Source organism: Urocampus carinirostris, chromosome 5 (genome assembly GCF_059441175.1).
Source record: "Urocampus carinirostris isolate Australia breed hairy pipefish chromosome 5, RoL_Ucar_1.0, whole genome shotgun sequence".
Lineage (NCBI taxonomy): Eukaryota > Metazoa > Chordata > Actinopteri > Syngnathiformes > Syngnathidae > Urocampus > Urocampus carinirostris.
The window spans coordinates 18,462,473-18,488,044 of NC_142353.1; the positions used below are offsets into that span (position 1 = coordinate 18,462,473).

The window sequence follows — 25,572 nt, forward strand, 5'->3', positions numbered from 1 at the left end:
AGCGTGTAGAAAAACCAAGGCGCAAAATAACTGCCCGTGAACTGAGAAAAGTCAAGCGTACAACTGCCAAGATGCCACTTGCCACCAGTTTTGCCAAATTTCAGAGCTGCAACATCACTGGAGTGCCCAAAAGCACAAGGTGTGCAATACTCAGAGACATGGCCAAGGTAAGAAAGGCTGAAAAACGACCACCACTGAAGAAGACACACAAGCTGAAACGTCAAGACTGGGCCAAGAAAAATCTCAAGACGGATTTTTCTAAGGTTTTATGGACTGATGAAATGAGAGTGAGTCTTGATGGGCCAGATGGATGGGCCCGTGGCTGGATCGGTAAAGGGCAGAGAGCTCCAGTCCGCCTCAGACGCCAGCAAGGTGGAGGTGGGGTACTGGTATGGGCTGGTATCATCAAAGATGAGCTTGTGGGGCCTTTTCGGGTTGAGGATGGACTCAAGCTCAACTCCCAGTCCTACTGCCAGTTTCTGGAAGACACCTTCTTCAAGCAGTGGTACAGGAAGAAGTCCGCATCCTTCAAGAAAAACATGATTTTCATGCAGGACAACGCTCCATCACACGCATCCAAGTACTCCACAGCGTGGCTGGCAAGAAAGGGTCTAAAAGAAGAAAAACTAATGACATGGCCTCCTTGTTCACCTGATCTGAACCCCATAGAGAACCTGTGGTCCCTCATCAAATGTGAGATTTACAAGGAGGGAAAACAGTACACCTCTCTGAACAGTGTCCGGGAGGCTGTGGTTGCTGCTGCACGCAATGTTGATCGTGAACAGATCAAAGCACTGACAGAATCCATGGATGGCAGGCTTTTGAGTGTCCTTGCAAAGAAAGGTGGCTATATTGGTCACTGATTTGTTTTTGTTTTGTTTTTGAATGTCAGAAATGTATATTTGTGAATGTTGAGCTGTTATATTGGTTTCCCTGATGAAAATAAATCATTGAAATGGGTATACATTTGTTTTTTGTTAAGTTGCCTAATAATTATGCACAGTAATAGTCACCTGCACACACAGATATCCTCCTAAAATAGCTAAAACTAAAAAAGCCCCACTCCAACTTCCAAAATATTCAGCTTTGATATTAATGAGACTTTTGGGTTCATTAAGAACATGGTTGTTGTTCAATAATAAAATTAATCCTCAAAAATACAACTTGCCTAATAATTCTGCACTCCCTGTAGAGTTACAGAATTTTTTAAAATATGGTTTGAAGTCCTCGTTACCAAGAAAAATGATTGCGTTCCAGGATCATGCCCCTTTGTAAAGTCCCAACACAGTCTTCAGTAATACTACAGAAATGCTACAACCAGAGGTCGGTGGGGTAGCCAAAAAATGTACAGTGGCTTGCAAAACTATTTGCCCCCCTTGAACTTTGTGACCTTTTGCCACATTTCAGACTTCAAACATAAAGATATAAAACTGTACTTTCTTGAGAAGAATTAAAATTAAGTGGGACTCAATCATGAGGTGGAACACACTTTATTGGATATTTTTAAGCCTTTTCAACAAATAAAAAACTAAAAAAAATATGTGTGCAAAATTATTCAGCCCTTTTACCTTCAGTGAAGCAAACTGTTGTCCATGGTGACAGACAATGGGGACCTAAAACCAGAGATTCTCCGCAGAAGAGCCCTGGCAGCATCTGCTCTGCAGTCTCTCTGGAAACCACACTGGCGGCACCAGACCATCGCACGCAAGACGAAGCTCCGCATTTACAACCTCGCCGTACTCTCTATCCTGCTTTATGGCTCAGAAACATGGCCCCTGAACGACACCCTGGCCACAAGAATCGACGGTTTTGATAGCAGGGCTCTCAGAACTATCGAGAACATCAGGTGGCCTCAGCGAGTCTCCAATAAAGAGCTCAGAGCCCGCACGTGCCAGCCCCGAGCATTTTCCTTGGTCGCACAACGCCGCACTCGCTGGTTTGGCCATGTCCTTCGTCTACCACCAGACCATCTGACACGAGCCATTCTCCAGTTTGACCCAAACGCCGCAGGCTGGAGACGACCATGAGGGAAACCCCGCACTCGATGGCTCGACGTCGTCGCGGGCGACCTCCAACAACACGGAGTTGCTGTAGAGGATGCAGAACAGCTGGCACAAGACCGCCAGCATTGGAAAAACCTGGTTCGTCTGGTCGGCTCAACGCACAGGGACGGGACCCCCCGACCTTCGCTGGAGCAATAATCAATCAATCAATCAATCAGCAAACTGTCCAGAAGTTCAGTGAGGATCTCTGAATTATTCAATGTTTATCTAGATGACTAATGATAAATGGAATCCACCTGTGTGCAATCAAGTTTTTCTATAAATGCACCTGCATTGTGATAGAGAGCATCATGAAGAACGAGGAACACACCAGGCAGGTCAGAGATACTGTTGTGGAGAAGTTTAAAACTGGATTTGGATACAAAAAGTTTTCAAAGCTATAAACATCCCACAAAAGGTCACAAAGTTCATGGGGGCCTAATAGTTTTGCAAGCCACTGTACTTGGGATAGTTACTTTCGGACTAACTTTTTTTGAGTGCCAGTAATCTGAGGGGTGGGGGGGGGGATAATGATATTACTTTTCAAATGGAGTAACTAGTAACTGTAACTAATTCTTTTCATATAAGTAACCTAAAACTGGTCCCAACAGTGCCCACAACCTCTCTGATGATTGCAATCGTTATAATAAATGAATGGGTTGTATTACAAGAAGGTTTCACTTCTGTCTTCTGGTCTGTCCTGTAGGGCCGACGTCAGTAAGCTCAAGTTTGAAGGCAAAACATTTTACGTCATCGGCATTCAAAAAGAGGTGAGTGTCTCAACCTTGTCCTCTCCTGCATCCAGATTGAGTTGCAAACTTGATCTCCATGCTGACGCCTCTCGCGTTGAAGTCACTCTCTATAGTGCGGCCTTTTTGCTGTTCTTCTTTCCTGCTTTTTCCCCATAAAAAACCTTCGATAGGACCTTAACGTCGACGCCCCATCATCGCACACAAACGATGTATTTGTGTGTTACTGTTTCAGATCTCCTTCACAGGCAGTATACACTGTAACAGGATGGTGGGTGTGCTAACCTCCTCACTCCCGTCATGTGATCCGATGTTACACAAACACAAGACGCATTACGGACCAGAGAACTTGGAAACAAACTGTTGCAAAATCAGTAGAACTTGAAAAAAATATATTGATTCATTTTAGGTCAAGCCAATGCAACCTGATAACACAATTTAGTTTTCTACTAAGTGATACTCTACCGGAAAAGTATCCATCCATCCATTATCTGCTCCGCTTATTCTCAGTAGGGTTGCGGGAGTGCTGGAGCCCATCCCAGCTGTCATTGGGCAGTGGGCAGAGGACACCCTGAACTGGTTGCCAGCCAGTCGCAGGGCACACAGAGACAGAAAACTCACTCGCTCATTCACACCAATTAACCTGACATGTTTTTGGAATGTGGGAGAAAACCTGGGTGCCCGGAAAAAAACAACACTGGCACGTGAAGATCATGCAAACTCCACTCAGTGAAGCTGTAGTTGCTGGACTTGAACCCTGAACCTCAGTTCAGTGGTGCTGTGCGCTAACCACCCGTTTTTTTAATTTACTGTAGTTTCAATGCAAAAATGTTTATTATTTGACCACTGGATGTTGCTGTATTGTTTAATGCAACTGAAATGAGTGCTACAAAGCATGAGGCTGAATACAAACTACTCAAAGTTACCAGAACGCATCACTTTTTCTACTCATTTTATGCCCAGCCTATCACAACCCTTTTTGTTTTTAGGGGGAACCTTTGCAGTAAGATGGCGGGCAATTGTGTCAGCTACCTCTAGGTCAGGAGCCTCAAATTTGCGGCCCAGGGGGCCAATCGTGACCCTGGTATTATGAGGAATTATAAAAATAAAAATGCATTTTATTTTCTTTGAGGAAGGCAGGGTAAAAATGGGAAGAAAAAGGATGCTTTTTGCTCACTTTCAGTCTCCATAGTTTGTACTCTTCCGTGGATTCATTTTTGGTTGCACTACACATTACAGAGAAATCTAGGTCATGTAAAAGTTAAAGGAACAGTGTGTATTATTTTTCCACTCGATGTCGTCAAAACAGACGAAGATGAAATACGGAGACTAGTGACCTTATTACTTTTGAAAAGAAGAGAAATAAAAAATAAATTATGAAGAAAAGGGGAAAAAAATGAAAAAATTGAAGAGTAAAATGAAATAAGACAAAAAGTCAAACTCAAGAAAAAAGAAAAATGAAAAAAAGAGAAAAATAAAAAAGGGACAAAAATAGAGAAAAACAAAATAAGAACAAAAGTTGGCGGCACGGCAGCCGGGTGTTGAGGGCGCAGAGGTCCTTGGTTTAATTCCAGGTACCACAGTATCCCTGTGCAAAGTTTGCGTGTTCTCCCAGTGCCTGTGTGGGTTTCCTCTGAGTACTGCAATTTCCTCCCACATTCCCAAAACATGCATGTCAGGTTAATTGAATGTTACAAATTGTCCCTAGGTGTGAATGAGCGAGTGAATTGTTGTCTCTGTTCTCTGCGACTGGCTGAAGATAGCTGGGATGGGTTCCCGCACCCCCGCGACCCTACTGAGGATAAGCAGTTCAGATAATGGATGGATGAAGAACAAAATTAAAACTCAAGAAAAAAATAAAATTGATAACAAAGAGAAAAATAAAAAGTTTCTATCTATCTACCTTAGTCATATCCCTCAAGAGGGTTGACCGACAGCAAGACAAACACATACAATGACAAAGAAAATAAAATGGGGAAAAAAATAGCAAAAAATAAATAAAAAACCCACACATATACATTTTTTGGACCATGGCCAACCCAAATGCCCAAACACCCAAACAAGTAAGGCACCTCGACACCTAAGTTGGTCATGCTTTCGTCCCTCCAGAAAAAAATAAATAAATAAATAAATAGAAAGTAAAAGAAAGAAATAGGAAATTGCACTTTTTTCCTTTTTATCACCACTCTCTTTAATTATTTTCTTTATCAGTGCTGTTTTTGTGGATAACCCGATTTGGCCCAACCTCACCCAGATTCTAGCTTTAGCAGCCCCCAACTCAATTGTGTTTGACAACCCTCCTCTAGCTGATGTTATGTAAAATAAATAAAAAAATGTATTTACCAATGAGTATTTAAAAAAATGCACATCTATATCATAGTTCATGTATTTTTCCCAATTTTTCAAAAACCTATATTAATACACATAACACCCGTCGTCCCTTGAAATGCTTTTTATAGTAATATCATAGAATCATTTTGTCGCAATTCAAGTCCTTTTCATTATACTGTTTTAAATAGTTTTCTTGTTTTTCTTTTAAAAAGGCTAATTTGTCGATGACAGATCTTTTTTTTTCAATATCAGTGGAACATAATTCTAAATAATAAGTAGTAAAAACTAATTCAATTTATTTTAACATTGTTATGCATCTTTTAACTGAGAAATAATGTATAGTATTTTTGTATTAAATGTATGTATTAAATCCTGATTTGCATGCATGTGTGTGTTCATATGTGGCTTATAGACTCCCAAATGGCTGAACGGATTTTTGTGAAAATGTAAACAGTTGTACTTTAGGCTTCTGGTGGTGTTTTTAGCTAGGTTTGTTGTCAAGGCACCACCAATAAATACCAACAAAATCGATAAACATCTGTTTTCATGTTCAAATGGCTCTGGAGCTACCATGTGGCCCTTTGGCACTCCCTGGTGTCTCCCTGGCGCTTTTCCAACAAACCACGGCCCCAACAACCTCGCCCAAGTAGAATGCCTGGCAACGCTAGCCCGGCAATGCCAGGATATTACACTTGTTACAATATATTACATTATTAAAGTATGTAATATTTCATTATATTGTTTACATTACTTCATCATATTTAATACAACAATTTTATTAAAGATTTGTTGTTATATATAGTTTGTATTTTTATATTATTGTCAAGAATATATAACATACTGCCATTTTCTTTTTAAAGGTTGCCACCATACATCCATTTTCCAACCTTTTCAGTAGTGTTTGACGCTTTTTATTTTGAAAAAACTTTTCAAAGTATGTTGTGCTTTGTTATTATCCTATTCTACTTTAAAATATATAAATTGCTTGTGTGGTGTTAGTTTGAATTTTTTGTTTCCTAATATGTTGTTTTTTTAATCTACTTCTCTCCATAATATATTTTGTTTTATATTCTTAATCTTAAATATTTTTCTGACTCTTTATAGATCATGCCAGCAACCGACCATATCGGTTTTAATATTGCCTCTTCCGTTTTGAATTCATGGAGATATTTTAAAGCATGTTTTATTAGAATGTCAAAAATATTACGCACCACGTGAGCTCTTCATTCGTTTTCCTCTCCTCCATCGAGAAGTTACTAAATTCTATCTGAATTCAATCATTAAGCATGATTTAAATTTGGCGTCTTGTGATTGGGTACACTTTTTCATAAGCATCTGGGTGTTTTGCAGCTTTGACGCTTCTCTCACGTTTCTGCGTCGTGCCTCTTGATTTTGCAGCTGATTATGTTTGACATTGGAGACTGACTCGCATGAATGATTAGGAACAAGGCTCCATTGGAAAGGTCGGGTTTGGTCTCCAATGTGTTGGCTGGCCAGCCGAGTGCTGGATCTGTGCTAAAATGTTATGAAGGCTGCGTGGTTTTATCTTTGTGTTTCTGTCTCTTTTCTCTATTTGTAAACATAGTCATCACTGGTGAGTACACAAGCAGGCGGCCACCGCCACAAACCACTTTTTTACTCTAATCTTCACGAGATCTACCACAATGCACCGCCATCACATCATGTGTATCCGCTGTTACACAGACCGTTGAGGAATTTGCTTTATGTCATTTTTTGGTTTATGTTGTGTATGTATTTTTCTGGGTGAGTAGTCATATCGTGCATGTCATCATTTTTTCCTATCATCCATTCTTAGGTTTTACCAAAAACTCCCCTACTCGCAGTTCTTAAATCAGCATAAGAAGCCACAAGATGTCATCAATGCTCTCAATGAGAAAGTACAATCATTAGTAGGGTGTGCTCATCTCTCAACATAGAAATAAAGTAGTTTGACAGTGGAAAAACTTGATTTCATGAACCTTAAAAACAATGTTATCAGGTATTGAATAGCTTATGGTGTCTCTGGTTAGAAACAGTAAATTTCTTAGCTGTCACTTTGCGTGGATTTAAAATAATTATGTGTTTCGCTCAAATCTATCAATTCCACATTGTTACATTTGGATCATTTTCTCAGATAATTGTTATCTGGAGTAAGAATGTTTAACTCTTGTCGTCAATGCTTTACAATACTGATACTGATACTTAAGTAACAATGCAACAGGTAACTATAATGTATACATTTCACCCCACTCCAATAAAACAAAAGGATTTTGGCTGGTTTGAAGGAATTGTGTTCCTTATTCCTAGAGGAATCACTCCCTTGCCCTCACCAAAGGAGTGAAAGAACAATAAGAAAGATAAACAAAACAGAGTGGGTTGGTTTGTAAAAGGAAGTTATGGAATTGGGTTTAGCAACACGTTTAGATTGATGTCAAATATAGGTTGTAGGCTCTAATTACTGTCCATCCGTGTCCTATTTTGTAGTCTCATGTCATATACTGTTGATACTAATGTGTGTTTGTTCAATTCCAACTATTTTCAGACCAAAACAACACTCAAATCTGTAGCAGGTATTGATACCAGATACCAGAGACCAACACCAGTAGCACATTAACTTACCTTCCTCCTCCACAAAGAAAATTGATGACATTATCAAAGAAATATGTTTAAATCCTAAAGCATTTTAATCTAAATTATGAATTTAATAACAAGTTATTACTCCTTTAATTGATTTTGTCTAGTTCCTTGTTGTAAAAATGCTAATATTGACCACCATCAAAAGTAAATTATACCTTAAGATAAAGCTGATATTAACATGGTTCTGACACCTGGTATCGGTACTTCCCCAATTGTAATGACAGCAGCTTAACAGTCGTGGCTACTTTTTGTGGTTTAAGCTTAATTCTCAGAGAGTGTTAATTGTTTGTTTGGGCGTGTACATTATTTTTTTTAATCATCGTTTAAAGCATTTCATCGCCACTGTTTGTCCTCACATGTTATAACACCGATTAAACTGTCACACTGTTTTTATGCTTTTCATGAATCATTTCAGTTTCTATGGTTTTTTTTCACCATAAAGTTATAGTAAAAACATACAGTACGATACTCTTGTAATGTTTCAGGACAGCACTTAACGGAAAATACATGTACACACAGAAACTAGTACACACATGCACATTTCAGCATGTGTGGAAATCCACACATCTGTAAAGTGACGTGTGACGGGGTTAGGATGAAGCAATCAAGCTAACAGAAGCACTTTAAGAAGGTCGGTGGTTTTTGTGGGCCACATCTTGTAGTTTTAGGTTCTTTTTTCTGAACATTAGAGAAAAATTTGATGTACTTACAAAAAATAAAAGAAAAAATGCATTCGTATTGTAGAGAGGCATTCTGCTTCCTTTAGAGCACACATTATGGATTGGAGCCCAAGTCAGTGCCCCAAGACCGAGACACTTTGGATCGCCATTCCAGATGTTTGAAAAACCTGAGGTGGTTTGAAGAAGGAAAATGCTAAACCCTTACTACAGTTCACCACAACATCTATGATGACAAAACTCACAATATCAACAAAGCAACGCGTAAAAATAAGGTTACATGTGAATAGGTTAAAGGCCAAATGAACCAAATGAAAAGTCAGTGTGGTCAATAAACCATGAACTCTTGAGAGTGAGTGGGTTTTATCTCCATTTTTGTCATAATGCAAAGTTTTATGGCTCCCACTCACGAGCTGCAGTGGTCAGTGGACAAACAGCTATCAGTTATATTAAAGTTTTATAGAGGATAAGGAATGTCTTCATGCTAACACGCAGATGACCTGGCCCCCAATATAAAGAGAGTGCTAAATGTGAAAATGGACTGCCTAAAACCACCACACACTCGTAGAAATCAAATTTGCACAAGGAAAAATATGATGCATTGACTAAAGCAATTTACCATAAAAAATAATTCATGCCGGGCAAGACAGCTCTCATCACGTTGCATATTCTCACACAGAAAAGAAATACACACCAGTATAAATAAAGGCAGCTTTCTAAAATTCCTTCTGACGAACGCACCCGTCAAATCAAACAGAACTCAGACAGATAAGTTTGGTTTATTTAACACTCAAAATATGGAGAAGAGACATCAATTTACATTTTGAATTTGCAAGGAGAACAGGAGAGGACAAAAAAACGGAGGAGAACCCAAATGCATGAAAAGCCTTCTATTTTACGAGAAATGGGGAGTCATTCATGTTAGGCAGCAGTCTGGCAGGAAGCCATAGACCCACGAGATCGATATCAGACCAATGGGGTCGATACCGGACAGGACGGGACAGACAGGTTTGATATCGTAACAGGATATCGAAATTAAACAGGACAAACTGGACAGGAAAGAAAACTGGAGAGAATAATAAACAGGACAAAAATAGACGGGAACGATACCTAACAGGAAACGCAGGCAGGAAACCGGACAGGCTCAAAACCCGCGTCTTGCGGGGTAGAGGTTCGTTGACGGACTGACAAAGAAAGAGTGAGAGCACTGGGCTTAAATAGAAGGGAAGCCAATCTGTCAATGAGCCGTAGCTGGCGCCACACAGGTGGGGCCAATTGGGCGCCATGGCAACCGTGACACCCTAAATATGCAAATATTCTAATTTGTTCTAAAGGTCATCTCCTGAACTCTTTCTTTTTTATTAAAAGTCATATGTTACAAAAAGCATATCAGCCCTGAGGGGTATGAAAATCAAAGAAAAGCAACATGATTGGCTAATAGTGACAATGATGTAAACAGTGCATAGTAGTCAAAATAACAAACAACAGAGAGCAATAATAATAAAAATAAGGAAAACACCCGAAAATCAATGCAATCTCTTTTGCAGATTTCCAATAGTGAAAACGGAACTACTTTCCTCTTTTAATCAAGAAGAATAAACTTACCACCGAACCACTGAGCAGAATCAATTGATTTTTTGAAATAACCAGCAAGTGAAAATCCACTGCAAAGTGAGCCCTTTAGGACCTCATCGACTGAACAACTGACGCTTAAACGTTACGATTTTGGTTGTCAGCTGTTTTTCTTTTTGTCATTTGTTTCTTTTTTTGCACAGTCCTACTCTCTTGTGAGCTGACCAATGAATAACCACAGATTCACAGTTCAGCACCTGCAGACTCACTTTGTCACACTCACTGCAAAAAATAAATCTAACACCATTGGTAGGAGTTTTTTTTTATGATTTTAACAGTAAATTGAATTGATTCATGATATTTGACCCTTTTTTGTAGAAAAAAGAAAATCTATACTGAGAATAAGCAAATTTATTTTATATAGTGGATGGTAGATTGTTTTCTTCATTTACAGTATTTTTTCCCAAAATTATATGCTGTATTGCTTAAAGGGATGTTTATTATTTATTTATTTTTTCAAGAAGTATATGTGCAAATATTTTGCATCAAATGCCAAATTCTCTGCCAATGGGATAATATTCATATTTTGCAGTGCATTTTTTTTATTTTCAATATTTACTTTGATTAGGTTTTTTTCCCCTTGGAAAAAAAAAAGTTTATTCAAGATTATAACAAAATTCTGAAGAATTTGCAGCTGGGCCCAGCAAGGTTCAGTGTATTGAAAGCTCTGTGATTTTCTGCCATAGCTCATGGCCTCTTTTTTCTGCTTTTGTGGTTTTTGTGTGCAGAAGAAACTGGTGTTGACGTTTCATACCTCAACCCCTGCCGCATGTAAGCACTTATGGAAGTGTGGGGTGGAGAATCAAGCCTTTTACAAGTGCGTCCTTCTCACAGATATGCACTCAAACACAGGGTCACTGTACACGTGTTTTTCAACATTTTTAAGTCAAACAATACTTGTTCGGGGCTAAAAAATATCAAGGCACACGGTTGATAGAATTCTTATTAAACTTAATTATTATTTTTTCCAAGCTATAATTTAGTCTGAATTAACTATATGACTTTTCATAATTTTTTTATGAATCACTTTTGTGGCAACACAAGCTCATGAGGTAATCGGGGTAAAATGTTTTAGTAAATTATTTTTGAAATGTTGTTTTTTTTTAAATTCTCTAGTTTTACTATAGGATTAACTTTTTCAGCGTCAAAATAATGATTAAAAAAATCTCACAATTAGAAAAAATATATCCCACTGGGATTGGGGTTTATCAAACAAAACATTGTATTACTGCCACCTCCTGATGAGGAAGAAAATTGCAGTTACTCTGCTGATCACTGTCAGACTGCAAAAATCAACAAAGCACACTTTTGTCAAGTTTTGTATGATACAGGAACCAAGGAGGTGGGTGTGGTCTCAAATGAAGGTAATTTAATTAAACAGGGGTTCGGCAACCAACGGCTCTAACCCTTTTACGCTTCCAAGTGGCTTCCTGGCAATTTTTCAAAAATGTTTGATAATGGAAAAATATATGGTTTCTGTAGGACAAACAGGACAAACATTCTCAACATTTTCCGATAGCGATACAGTAGATGGATAAAGTATGTGTTTCCTTTTTTTTAAGGCTAATATAATTTTAATTTGTTTTGCGACTCCAGACATATTTATTTGTTTGTTTGTTTTGGTCCAATATAGCTCTTTTAACATTCCAGGTTGCTAACTCCTGAATCAAACAATAGTGTGGTACAACAAACACAAAGTCCCAAAAAAAAACAAACATACAAACTCAGAAGGGACATGGACATGATGGATTCACTGGCAGGATGACCTGACTCCCGGAATATGACACAAAACAAACCCCATTCAGAAACAGCAACACAGCCCTCGGGCACAGTACACTTGACTATAACGCAATGGTGTTCTGTCCATTGGGTGGTTTTGACAGTTTGATAAGGAAGCGAGAAAAGTGTAGGTCGCCTAGCTTGTGGTACCAGGGTCTAGATTTCTCTCTCATGGACTCCCAAAGGCAGGCTATGGATCCAACCATAGGTCAACAAAGAAAGGGACTATGGCCGGCAAGATTGGGCTACTATGGTGTAACACTCTTATTGTGAAGACACTTCGTATACTTGATTGATATTGCAGTGCAAATAAGATTGGATAGAAAATGAAAATCTAACAACTGAAACTAAGTAACAGTTCGGCTATACTTCATTTTATGCTAATGCTTATCAGGCCTTCACAGGGAGCAAAGATTCACTTGCTGTATCACAATTGTGATCTTTTACCTTATTCCTGCCTGGCTGAACGCTGTCCTTGAGTGGGGAGCAGCTGATGCTCAGAGGCCAAAGTCGAGTATCAAGAATTGAAAATAAACAGTCCCTGGGCGGACACATAATCCAGCAGGAGAGGCACATCCAAAATATATGACTGTATTTTCCGTACTATAGGGTGCAGCGGGTTATAAGGCGCAACCCCCAAAAACAGTCTTTGGTGATATAGTTTTCATTTATAAGGCAATAAGGCAAGGAATTATAGGGTTGCATGAAAATAATCTTAAAATGATCTATTTCATTGAACACACACAAAATTACAATAAGATTGTCATATCTGATTTCACTCATTCTCAGATGGTAACAGTGCAGTCCTCAATCTGAAGTATCCCTTTTTTGACCAGCTAGACAGCTTGTGAATCACGTCCCAAATAACAAGACTACCTTTTTCAGTTGCTATTTATTCCAACAATGGCCTAAACCGTTACCCTTATAAGGTCGTCATAAAACCAAAAACAATGCACAAAAGAGTTTTGTTAGCTTGCTAACTGTACAGATATATTCTAAGCTTAGCTAAGACATGCTAACAACAATTCAAACAAGAGCACGTAATTTTGTATGAAATGTTACCATAAAAAAAAAAAATCTTCATTTAAGTAACCACAATACGTTTTATATTCACGGATAATTATTGTCCAGAGCAAAACCAAAAGAGGATTAGCAATGAACGTTTGTACGCATCTCTTTTGTTTACGTTTAGCAACAAACAATTTGCATGTTTACCACAAGAGGGCACTCAAAGACTACTCTGAATATTGCTCAAAGGCAGAATAGTTACCGTATGCAGTATCTTATAATTGTAACTATGCATTTCCAATTTTATCCACCGTATTTCCAGATTATAAGGCGCACTTTCAAACTTCTGGCCAATTTGGGGTTTATGGGTGTGCTTTATAGCCCAGAAAATACGGTGTAATATATCCATCAAGCTAAAAAGATTATTCAATCAATTCCAATCAGTGTAGATTCTGTCTATTTAGGTAGAGGTTGCATTCAAAAATACTGGGAAAACAATTTTAGAGTTTGTGTTTTGGGGAAACGCCCTCATGTCTCATTATGTGAGTAGCTCCAGTGTCTTCTTGGAAGGAGCAGGGAAGATTCAAGATATCGCATATGTCAGACACGCATCCATTACTTTGATTCATATTGAGTTGACGTCTTAACATTCAAGCTGTTTGCACATTTGTTCGCCAAGGTTTTGGTTGAGTGCTTGTGGAACAGATGCTATGTGACGATACCTCCATGTGCTTCCTCTCTACTTGTTCTATTAGGTGTGCAAAGTCAAGCCAGATAAGGACCGTGTCGAGTAGCAACATCTTCTTCAAGGGCAGCAGGTTCAGATACAGGTGACATGCGTGTTCCATTTTAATTTTGAGTGAATTAACCTTTTATGTGGTAAAAAAAAATATAAAGTCATTGCCCATTTTCTATGATGCTCCAGTGTGCCACAAGATGGCACCCAAGCTATGGCAGTTAATTGATGTTAAAAATAGGCCTGTGTCTGGAAAGCCAAAATCAGATTTACAGTGCCAATAAATGAACCTAAATCCTATTCATCATTTGATTGGCAGTAAAATAAAGCAATATATAAACTGCAGCATAGAAAAATATTTTAGTGTTACTTTAACTTATAAATGAAGTCTATGCACTGCTCGTTTTTAATAAAAGCTCAAAACAAAAGTAATATTTTATCAATGCAATGAGAAAATATTACTAGATAACTCGACTTGCTGTTAGCTTGCTAATAATATCACTAATTCTATTGTTTGGGGCTGAGGTGTGAGCCATATCAGTCTTTGGTCTTACTATCGCCACCTACCATGAGGCAAGAGACTTGTGTCCCCTAATTGAACATTACTGAAAAGGAGATAGTTACACAGCGTAATACATTGTCCTATATTGTAGTTTAAACTACTATTTCTTTTTTATTATATTTTTATGTTTTTTATCCTAAAATGAGAAAAAACAGTCCTCATAAACTAAAGTAATGTGAAATGCCTCATTTTAGCCATTATTTTATATTCAAAATACACAACGTGATCTGCTAACAGAAGGAGAACATTTCACTTGGAAACCATTGACCTATTCTTTTTTTTTTGTCATTATTACTTTTTGGCAGGATAGCATTTTACCTAAGGCACGTATCTCAAGCTACTCATTCAAAAGATTGTTTTTGTTTAATAAGTTTGAAATTTTGTTAAAGTATCTGTAGTGCTCTTATGGTTTGCGTTTTTAGTATATTTAAAAAATGGGCGTGTAGTTTTTGCCATTCTCTCCTAACTTTCTAAAACCTGTTTTCTCAGTGGCAGAGTGGCCAAGGAGGTGATAGAAGCCAGCTCTAAAATTCAGAGAGAGCCACCCGAGGTGCGCAGGTAAGGTCAACTCGCGTTGCATGCAGGCTGACATAGTATAAACCCATGTAGTAGAAATTCTTTTTTTTTTTTTATATGACCCACAATCTGCTGCTGTTGGACAAACCCAGTGACAACAACCATTTACACTGCTTTATAAGCAATTCTTACATTGTAGCTACATACTGTATCGACATATATTTGCTTTCCTTGATTGTAAAAAAACATCACTGTGTTTTGAACACATATAAGAAGCAAAATCTGACTGAATCAAGTTAAGTTATTTTCCTCAGATTTTAAGGTAACAAACTGGTGCACTACATGTAGTTTTAGAATTTTAGAGAAGTTTTTCCTCCCTTTTTTAAGCCTAAACTATTGTGTTCAATCAATTGACAGTATAAAGCCTTTCTTATCATTTGTGGTCACCATGGCCAAGAAAGTAATACTGGTTTTTTGTTTTAGTTAGTCATTTTGCTCTAATGTTAAATTTGACTTTATTTATAAACTGCTTTTCGAGGTTTTCCGATAATCTTTATCCTGCCTTAATTTTAAAAATCTATACTTTAAATAAGCACACACACAAAAAAATCTGCCAATCGAATTTACTTTTACCAGATAAAAAATTATCCCTTTTTGTGAAATAAGAAAATTATTAAAATAATCAAAACTATGTGCAAGATCTTTATTTTATTTGATATATTTTGATCTTTTTTAAACAGCTTTGTCAAACAAAATAAATAAAATTATTTAATGAGCAGTTAATTATTATATAAAAAGAAAAGAAAAATAGTAATCTGCTGCTACTTACTTGTACAGTTACTTGGCTAATCACTGGGGGAAAAAAACAAAGCTACTGACCAATGGCATGGTTTTTTCAAAGATAAAATTGGTCAATTTCCTGTGGCACAATAGACAAGATCATATGACACCAGGCAAACTACTTGAAAAACATTGGCCTAGACTGCAGACCAGCTTGGAGCAGTTTAAAAGTGTGGCAAGGTTTCTTAAGCAAAGTTTTGGTCAATTCGAGTAAAGATAAGAAGATTTTGTACGCCACGGATATGTAAAAAAGATTGTAGGGGGGTTTGTTTCTTACGTGTGGGGATTTGTTAGCGTACAACAACTCAAAATATTGTCAGAACCGGAATAGACGGTGGACCGAGACGTGAAACATTTTCACACAAGCTTTATTTTACGGAAATTGGGAAGTCATGCGTGTGAACACAAACGCCGGTGATTCGGTGATCGCTGGGCAGAAGAAGTGAGACAGAAAAGTCAGACGCGGGAAAACAGGAAGTCAGAGGCAGACGAGATCGAAACCGGACATGACAGACAGGATCGTTACCAGATACAGGATACACGAGCAGATACCGGACAGGACAGAACAGACGGGATCGATACCTGATACTGGATACACGAGCAAGACACCGGACAGGACGGGACGGACGGGATCGATACCAAATACTGGAGCAAGATACCGGACAGGACAGGACAGACGGGGTCGATACCGGATACTGGATACACAAGCAATAAGTCATTAGACCTTCTCTCCACTTTTTCGCCAGTGAATTAGAGAATAGAAAAAACAGAAAGTCTTCTCTACAAAATATTATACAAACTCTTTCACGTACGTATACATATTAAACGCCATTGACCCACAGGTGAAGAAGTGGAGAGACTTTTTACCTAACAGACTGCACTATGCAAATCAGTGTTTCTGGCACCATGAGTAAAAATAGAGTGATAATGCGATAAGCTTTAACACTTTTTGTATTGTAATGCCCTTCAATAATCAATGATGCGCTTGGTCGCGGTATAAACATTCACAGAGTTACAGTTGGTCGAACTCACACCGTTCGCGCGCACACTCAAACTGACTGTAAAGAACAAAACTTCCGTATCCGCCGCTTCCCCCCCTCCCTCGCGTCATGTCATTTCCTAAAGGGCCCATGCGTAAACACAAACAGTAACAAAGTAACATACATTACACTGTATTTGATCTGTACCACTGGTGTTTGAGTGGTAAAGTGTCAGTGATCTCACCACCACTACTCATGTTTGATTCCTGTTGCATGAAATGTTTTAATAAATGCCTTTGCATTAATATATGCCATAAGCGTATAAAGAGACCATTGGTTATACACAAATTCAAATGATAACAATTGCTGTTGTCTCAATTTCATGTGCCTTGGTGTCTTGTGTACCTCATGTATAAAAAAATGTTCGCCAAAAATATTTATTGAGGATACGCCTTACAGTCCGGTGCACCTTATAGTGCATAAATATGATACACTAAATTTCAAATAATTAATAATGGTTCAAATTTTCATTTTCTTTTCAGGGTGCAGTTTGGTCAGAGTCGAAGCTTTAGCTCATTAAGTCACAAGAACCTTATCATGAACATGGAACCTCTGGTACCAGCCTTGCCCTCTCCCAACGAGTACGACGAGGCGGCTGCCGAAAACAGTAGGAGAATTTTTTGGTTGCCCTCGGTCACATCCTGCATGGGGGTCATACATGATGTCCGCTTGCGAAGACACGCTCGTCCGAGGGTCAATTGAGCAGCTGATGCTTCTGTCTCTCTGGAGACGAACATTGGTGTCTGCTAAAAATACCCTCTTCATGATCCTCTCTGTGTGTGGGGCCATGTCTATGTTTGCACACTTGTCTCTGGGTGTTCATGTTTTACAATTTCAATATTTAACACTTCATTTGTGTAGAAAACTTTTAACTGTTTATGAATTTGACTACGAATTTATAAAAGAGACCCCCTGATGGACTGCTTGATATGAAGGCTGATTTTGGAATATTGGATGTAGTCCGCTGAAAACAAATACCAGGTATTTGGTTGATGTTGGTCATAACCAATATCAATATAGGAAAATAACTCAACAATTGGGTGCACTTTATACTCAAGGTTTTACGATAGTATATTTATTACCGTATTTGTGCAATGATTAATCAATTGAAAATGTTTTTTGAACACAATCACAAAACTTTAGATGAAATCGGAATCAAACCCGAATCGCGACAGCGAGAGAGCTGAATATTAACCACTACATCATCAGTAATTTAGATGACATAAGAAAAGGCATTCGATTTTATCCCATTGTCACACTATTTTTATTCACTACCAGGGGAGAATGGTGTAAACAGAAAGTAAAAGTGATAGTGAAAGAAAGAAAGAAACGCAAAAAAGCACAACAAGGTCAACAACTCTTTGGTGTATCCCATAATGAATCGGACTTTGAAGGACATTTTAAAAAATCAGTTGTAAATTTTATGTTGGTCTTGTTTACATAGTTTATTTTGTCAATAAATAATTTAATTGATGTCTGCATATATTCAATAAAGTTTACACTTACAAGGCTTAATTTGAACTGAGAAAATGTTATATCGATTTTTAATAAAATAAAAATAAGGGGTGCAGGTTTTGCCTGAGTGCACGTTATACACAAATAATTATAATACATATGACAAGTTTTGACAGTTTGGTCAAATGCATTTTTAGGAAAGGGAATATGTTCCATGAAAAGGTCAAACGTAATCAAAAATAAAATCAAATGCACTGGTTTTGACAAATTGAATTACTTTGGTATTCATGTGCTTGATGAGTCTATGGTGAGATTAGATACACTTAGCTAATAAACAAAACAATTTTATAAAAAATAAATCTTGGAATAAGCTTGTATGAACCTTGTGTATTATTTAGTGGCAGCTAGTGCAAACATGCATTTTTTTTAGTATGCGTATGTCAAGATATTGATATTCATTTTACATAACATGAGGCACATGAAGATGACATGATTGTCCGCCATCTTACTGCAAAAGGAAACCCCAAAAATCATAAACCTCACTTTGAGTCTCCGTATTTTGTATTCTTCCTTGTGCTTTTTAACACTCATGTTCAGTGGGACTACACAAAACGGCAAAGTTTAGTCGTCAAATATTACATCCCTTTAAATACTGGTTCACTCTGACTATGGAATCAATTTAGATGCGGTCTCCTAACAGAGAATATATCTGTCAAGTCATAAGATGTTATCGTCTACATACAAATCTTTGCTAAAATATTTCAATACCATGGTTTTAGGAGATCAACATAATTTTTTTTTATGGGAAAATGATCTTATTTCATCAAACATTAATTTATTTTGCCATTTGTTTACACAATCTCATAAATGACGAAAGATTTAGCATGTGCGATCAAAATAGTTCCTTTCCGTGATTACCGCTGCTGAATTTCGACATTGGGCAGAATCAGCAGCTAAAAAGAGAAACACAACCAACAGATCTTCTTTTTTTAAAAACTAAAAAGTATTTTGAGGAAGCAATGAGTATAAAGGCGTAATTAAATCTTTAAAATTTGAAGTTTGACAAGTGTCTTGCAGTCCTGCTAAGAAAAAATGACATAAATAATGAAAGCAAAACAAGGATCCTTGACATTCCATGCAGCTTGGGAAAGTGGTGGAGTTTCCCAAGCACCCAGATTTTTTACACTTCTTTAACAAAAAACAAACAGATATCTGATTTTTGCCGGAAGAATGAGATTTTTTTTAAACTGTTCACATTTTAGTCACGCAGGTTGAAAGGGTAGCCCTTACAGATTTTGACCTTTTAAGTTTATACCTTTATTTTTACACTTATGTAATAAAATCCCCAAAGAAAATCGAAGTATACGATTTTAGGGGGGAGAATATATATTTTTAGCTTGACCCGTACACATTTTTGCCAATCAGGGTTGGCGAGGATAGAACACTTTAACGTAGAGTAAGCTTTAGAGCAATTGCAAGTCAAGTAACAGTTAAGCTTGACATACATCACACATTTAAAAACATATACAACAATCTTTAAAAACACTACAAATGGGAAATTAACACTATTAAAACAAAATTGTTTGCATAACAAATGTTACAAGGCCTTAAGTCCCGTAAATAATATCCATAAACTTTACTATTAAACACCTGAAAAGCAATTATTAAAAGGCTAGCTCTTTACTTGCATGAAACCAATGTGAATCTCGATGTATGGATGCCTCATAAGCCTCCATTTCGAGCATATTATGAATTTGGGCGTTAATACCTTGTGAAAAAGTTACATTATTGTAAGAAGAATGTTTACAGTTAGGTTAGAACAGCTAAAAAGAGGGACTACCCCACTACAAAAATAACAGTTTTTTAACAGGTATACAACTGATCCTTTGCGGCTCTACCACAGAAACACAAACTGATACTTCCATTAAAGTTACTCAGAAGGTGCTCTTTTATTATTTATTAACCCTAACCCTACATGACTTGATCTTAGAATGTAATCATGGGGACCCATCTTTATTCTGTGTTCTCTGCTCTGCTGCCAGCAATTATCTCATTAAGACATGAATCTCAGATATGAAAACCAAAGGGCAAAACTATCGGAAGCTACATTTGGCACTGCTTGGATTTGGTTGATCTTTAAGGGTAGCTCAGTCTTGTTTCCATCACAACTTCACCTCGGAAGAATCAACAACCGCCTGCGATGGCACTGGGATAAAGTGTCCTCCACGTCTAGAATCACCGTCTATATTCAGAGCTCTAATCTCTGACATTGGAAGAGAAGCAGGAAGCTGACCCGGCACCAGCGTCGACCTTGTTGTGTTTGTACAGCCTGTCCTTACGCACCGTGACATTGGGCTTTTACTTAGAGGTGTTCCGATGAAGATTGGATCACACATATGCTATGGAAAAATTGTGAATTTTCTGACACAGTGTCATGTGTATGAATACAATTTTTATCCTATTCTGTTTTGTGTATGCACCATGGATCCTGTGCTAGTATTTGTCCCAAAATATACCACATAGGTAAAAAGTAACCAGCAGTCCACCAATCCATTGCCCAGGTCTCCCAGAAGGAGCATTATTTTTATCCAAAATTACATTTTGTGCTACCTTCCTTTTAGGGATAACACTAAGTTGATTTTTTTTCTCATACTAAAGATACCTTCACTCTAGGTTTTGGTAGTTGGTATGCATTACCTTGTCGATGGCTCTTTAATTAACTCTTACAACTAACTCCAATTCATTGTTTTTAGTGAGCTTGTGGTCCACAATACCAAACGCCAGATTTTGGGCGACATGAAAACTTATATTCCCTCCAAAAATTGAATCTTCAAAAGTAACAAATGTGACAAACCGATTGACAATGTTGAAAAAGTAGCGTTGCATTCTCTTTCTGTAATCCAGTTTAAAAGATCTTCAATAAGAGGATAACACGATACCATATCCAGAGTAGTCATCTGTACCGATCCATGTCCCAAATCCTTTAGACTGACGGACAGCTGTTATTTGAAGTGAAATTGCTCATTAGCGCCCATTACAAGACATCATATCAACATAGTTGTCCATTTTGCAAACGGGTAATTTGCCATATCGGGCGAACAAATGTTAGGTAAGATCTTCAAGGAGACCGACTTGAAGAGAGGAAAAAGAAAATGATCCCCATCCGAGGTTAGGCCTGACACTTTGTAATCACAGTTAGATTAGTCACCCCTGTCCCACCAGGAACCCCTTGGTTATATTTGGAGCACGGAGCTCTCGTTGATCTCCCTGTAATGCCACCGCAGTCTTTGTTAATATGCTTGGCATTCATACGAGGGGCTGCCTTGTCTGCGGATCACAGAGAGAGAGAATGTATCGAGTCAGTGTAGTCCACCGTCCCTCAAGTGTGTTCGTTGAAGAGTTTGTGTTCAGATGTCCAACACTGGCCAGTAAGTGAATGTAGGGGCATCTCTTCAACCACGAAGCTTTTCATCAAACTCAAGATGGAGGCTTTGGAGCACCGAAACGGCACGCATGCGGATCAGATCAGTTTGGAGTTGGACGGGGCAGAGGGGCGACCGAATACATGTAGTGTAACAACACAGACCAAGGAGAAGCCAGAGGGGGAAGCAGGGCCCCTTGAAGTCTTCTACCCGACAGAGTCCTCAGAGGAACTCTCACCGTCATCATCATCGGTGGCGGTGGCGCAGGCTTTGAGGTGCCAGGTGAAGATCACCACCCAGCGCAGCCTCCATCTTCGAATCGCCAACCACACGGCACGGGATGTGTATGTGCGGCTAGTGGGTCATGGGGGACAGGTTGCCGGAATCAGTGCTGGAATGCAGAGGAACACACTCGAGCCAAGTAAGACAAAAGAAAACTATAGTCATGCAGGAGAATACTAAAAACTTACAGTATGCCATGTATCATCCGATTTTTAGTACATTCCCTGGTAAACATGTTTTTGTCAAAACAGTCCAACTCTTGTTCAGGGACAACTATGAATGCTTGGAGTACCTGAGCAGTTTACCTGGGGTTTAGACAAATGGAAGAGTTTTTTAAAGTTTCGGAGAGAATATCATGAAACAGAAGAAGACTATATTCTTGGAATAACATGAGTAAAACTAAACTAAACCCACCTGTTATCATCCAACTTTAAAGGCAGCTACTTTGGGAATTCCGTCGACTGAAGATGACATCATGGCTGTTCTGGCTTCAGTTAATGACCAATCACTGTTCCCATGACTTCTAAAACAGAGCCATTAGCTGAAGCCTGCGGGTTTTTCAATGTAATATTCGCATGAAACTTGGGCAAAGGACAAGGAAACATAGAAAATGAGAGTTTAGACTAGTAGTGGCTCATATTGTGAGTAGAATTTCGTGTTCCTTAACTAGCAAACGTTAAATCTTGTTCGGTAAAATTGGAACTCGGTGTTGAAAAAGTCCTAAATGGTTCGCCTTCATGCTACTTGGTGAAGTAACCAGCAGCGGCGATATCAGATAATAATTTGGCTGTCACTAGTATGTCCTGACTCATTAAATTCTTTACTGGTTTTGATGCAAAGGTTTGCTACAAACATCAGACATTCTTGTACTTAAAAATGAGCGTATATAAGTGTTTGTTTGATTTTGGTTAACAAATAGGTAGCATTTAAGATATTCATACTGTAGCCTATTTTAGTGTATGTGTCATTCATTGTTGATGGTCACCTTGCATGGTCGTGTTTTATAGCCTTTGTTTTGGATTTAGGCATCCGCACTGTAATGTCCGGAAAGTGTCAAATGTGCACTGGCTGTCTAGCTGCAAATAGTTTGTTGTGACAACCACTTGGCACAAGGTGTATCTGTGTCTGTCATTCACACACTCTTTTTGGTAGCATCCCATGCAAACTATACTGTGTGTCATGAGTGAATGTGACTAGAATAAGGGAGAATGGTGCAGGCTGTTGGTTGATGAGTAGCTATTTGAACTTGCAGCATGCTCGAAAGTGATACCGCAAGCTATTAATACTGATTGACTAGACTACATTAGCATTTTAAAGGGGCAATATAAACCGTCTGTGAAGTCGTAACACAAGTGGTGTCATTGAGTCATGTTGTGGCGTTGGTGGGTGTATGGCAGAGTCATACCGTCTCTAACTTTGTCAATCACAAGTAGAGATTAAATAACAAGGGCCCATTTCCATTCTTCTCTCTGTAAAAGAGAAAGCCAAATGCAGGAGGCAAAAAATATGAATGGATTTTTTTCATTCAGTGTAAAAGTTAAAGAGTCGTCTTGATAAATGCCTTGCAATCATTCAATAACCTGAATTGTAACCCAAACCTTGAAACTCAAAATCTCCTCTACAAGAGCGTGCACGTGTCATTTTTCCAGCATTCTCAAGTGTCCGTCTTCCAAGCAAAAGCGGCCCCATATTATTGTGAGTGTATATTTTAAAATATTCCGACAGTGATCTGCGGTGACACAATGTAAGGTTTTCAGCCTGTGAACCGCCGTGTAAACATCCTGACTCTTTCTGTCGGCTGTGTCGAGTTCCCCTAACCATTTCTGGGTCCGAGTACAAGGTCAAGTTAGTGGTCTCTTACATTAAGATGTTAAAACTTTAAAAGAACTGGACAGAATTTGGAACTTTTTTACTCGTGGCCGCCATCTCCTGGCTTGTGTCATCATTGCAGATTCTTGTCAGCTCGTTCATGATGCTTGTACAAGTACGTGCATTTCTTGGATAGGGGCTGTTTGACCGCTGTTAGGAATTGTTAACACATACTTAATAGACAAAATATTTAACTTTCAACCTTTTTTAGGACACTTAGAACAATGAATGCCAACTCAAAGGAAAAAGTTCTCCAATTGATTGATTAATTAATAAATAGGCACATGTCATTTGAACATGCAAATAAATAAATCTCTAGCAGGAATCGTGACAACAACACAAAGGTATTATTATTATTATTATTATTAAAGGCAAATCATTAATCTTTTAATTACAAATGAACACTTTGGGCGTTCAAATCTTTTTCATACAGCTGAGGGTCTGGTTCCTCCTATCATTGTCCATGAGCACAGGTTTAGCGTGCCCTTTTGGTTCAGTTCTGGGTTGCTTATGTGATCCAATACTCCAAGCAGAAACTTAATTCAGAAAAAGGGGAAAGAAACAACAGAGTTAACAGAGTTAAGAGTTAAAAGAGCATTATAAATGTTAAATATTTGTAGGGGCGTCATTTCCTGTGGTGTGTCTTGGGGCAAGTACAGCCTGGTGGTGCCCAATGCTCTCCAGGCCAATATTACATACATAACATTAAAATCTTACATATTTATCGACTTGGTTTGGAACTATGCTTAATGTCAATGCATTACCTTATCATTGCTGTATTGAATTCTAAAGCACTTATAATGTATGTCATTTTCCAAAAGCACCACCTTTTAAATGCTTATTTATCGTGGATCTCTTATCCCTTTAAAGTGTTTAGTATTTGTTTTTTTATTTTGATTTTGTTGTAAATAATTTTCTTTACGTTTTAAAAAAAAGACCTTTCTATATGAATCATCATTGTTACCTTCCCCGTTTCAACAGCACCTTGGCGTCCTCTAGTGTCTAATGTGCAGTATTTTCAGTAGTCTGTAAAACAATCAAATGGCTTTAAATGGCTTTAATTACTGTATTACAATCTAACAAGAAAATAATATTAGATCCGTTAATATGTGCTCAATTATTTGCCATATAAATGAAAATATTGTTACAAATACAGTATAATAATATAAAATTACAGGACATTCATACCTGTCAACCTCCACGGCTCCATGCCCTTACAAACTGTCGTATTTTCCCTTACAAAATACAAAATAATCTTACACCATATTTATTTTCAAACGTGTTTATTTATGTTGTTTAACATGTTATATTGTACATGTGTTTCGTTATATCATATATATTGTTAGTATTTTGTTGTGAGATCCTGAGTTGAATGAGGTTTATTATAAAAAAAGTTCAAAAATGAAGTAGCTTGGCCGTTCACCGTGGAAGGAAAAAATACATGCAAATATAATTAAGTAGAATAATACATTTTCTTACTCAAATTATTAATTCATTTTTTGCATTAAATTATTGTTGGTAATATACTGATTAAAGGGATAACCACAAACCTGTCTTTTTTCATTTTCTCCTTTCATACTTCCTTTTTTCTTAACTTTTTTATACAAAAATAATGATTCGTAATATAATGCATCAAAGCAAGTGAGCCGTTTGAGAGCCGGCTCTCTTTGATGAGTTGAGCCGAAAAAGCCTGTTCTCTAAAAAGAGACGGACTTCCTTTCACTACATCAAACCGCTCGCGGCGAACTCATTTGACTTGATTGATTTGCCGTTTCGTGATAGTGGGTGTTTACCGGATGGTACCCATAATTGACAAATTTGCGTTTTTCCGTACAGGTTTTCTTGTACGTCGTACACGTTTTAAAATGCATGATAAACATACTTTGTACTGCAAAAACGTACAGGTTGACAGGTATGGACATTATACATTTGTTTTTCAATAGTTTTATGTATGGCCAATTACAAACAATAAATAGCCACAATTTAAAAAATGAA

General features: G+C 37.9%; 1 protein-coding gene across 2 annotated transcripts in view; it reads left to right on the forward strand.

The window, feature by feature from the left end:
* The window catches only part of frmd3 (FERM domain containing 3), an 88,634-nt gene that overhangs the window by 53,555 nt on the left and 9,507 nt on the right, over positions 1-25,572 (forward strand). The window contains exons 9-14 of one of the 2 annotated variants that reach the window (XM_088336069.1): positions 2,749-2,812; positions 3,027-3,062; positions 10,797-10,885; positions 13,611-13,685; positions 14,643-14,711; positions 17,032-17,156. In XM_088336069.1, coding sequence (XP_088192195.1) covers positions 2,749-2,812; positions 3,027-3,062; positions 10,797-10,885; positions 13,611-13,685; positions 14,643-14,711; positions 17,032-17,156 — 458 coding nt within the window. The remainder of the gene's footprint in view (positions 1-2,748; positions 2,813-3,026; positions 3,063-10,796; positions 10,886-13,610; positions 13,686-14,642; positions 14,712-17,031; positions 17,157-25,572) is intronic. The other variant, XM_088336070.1, reaches the window with a different exon arrangement.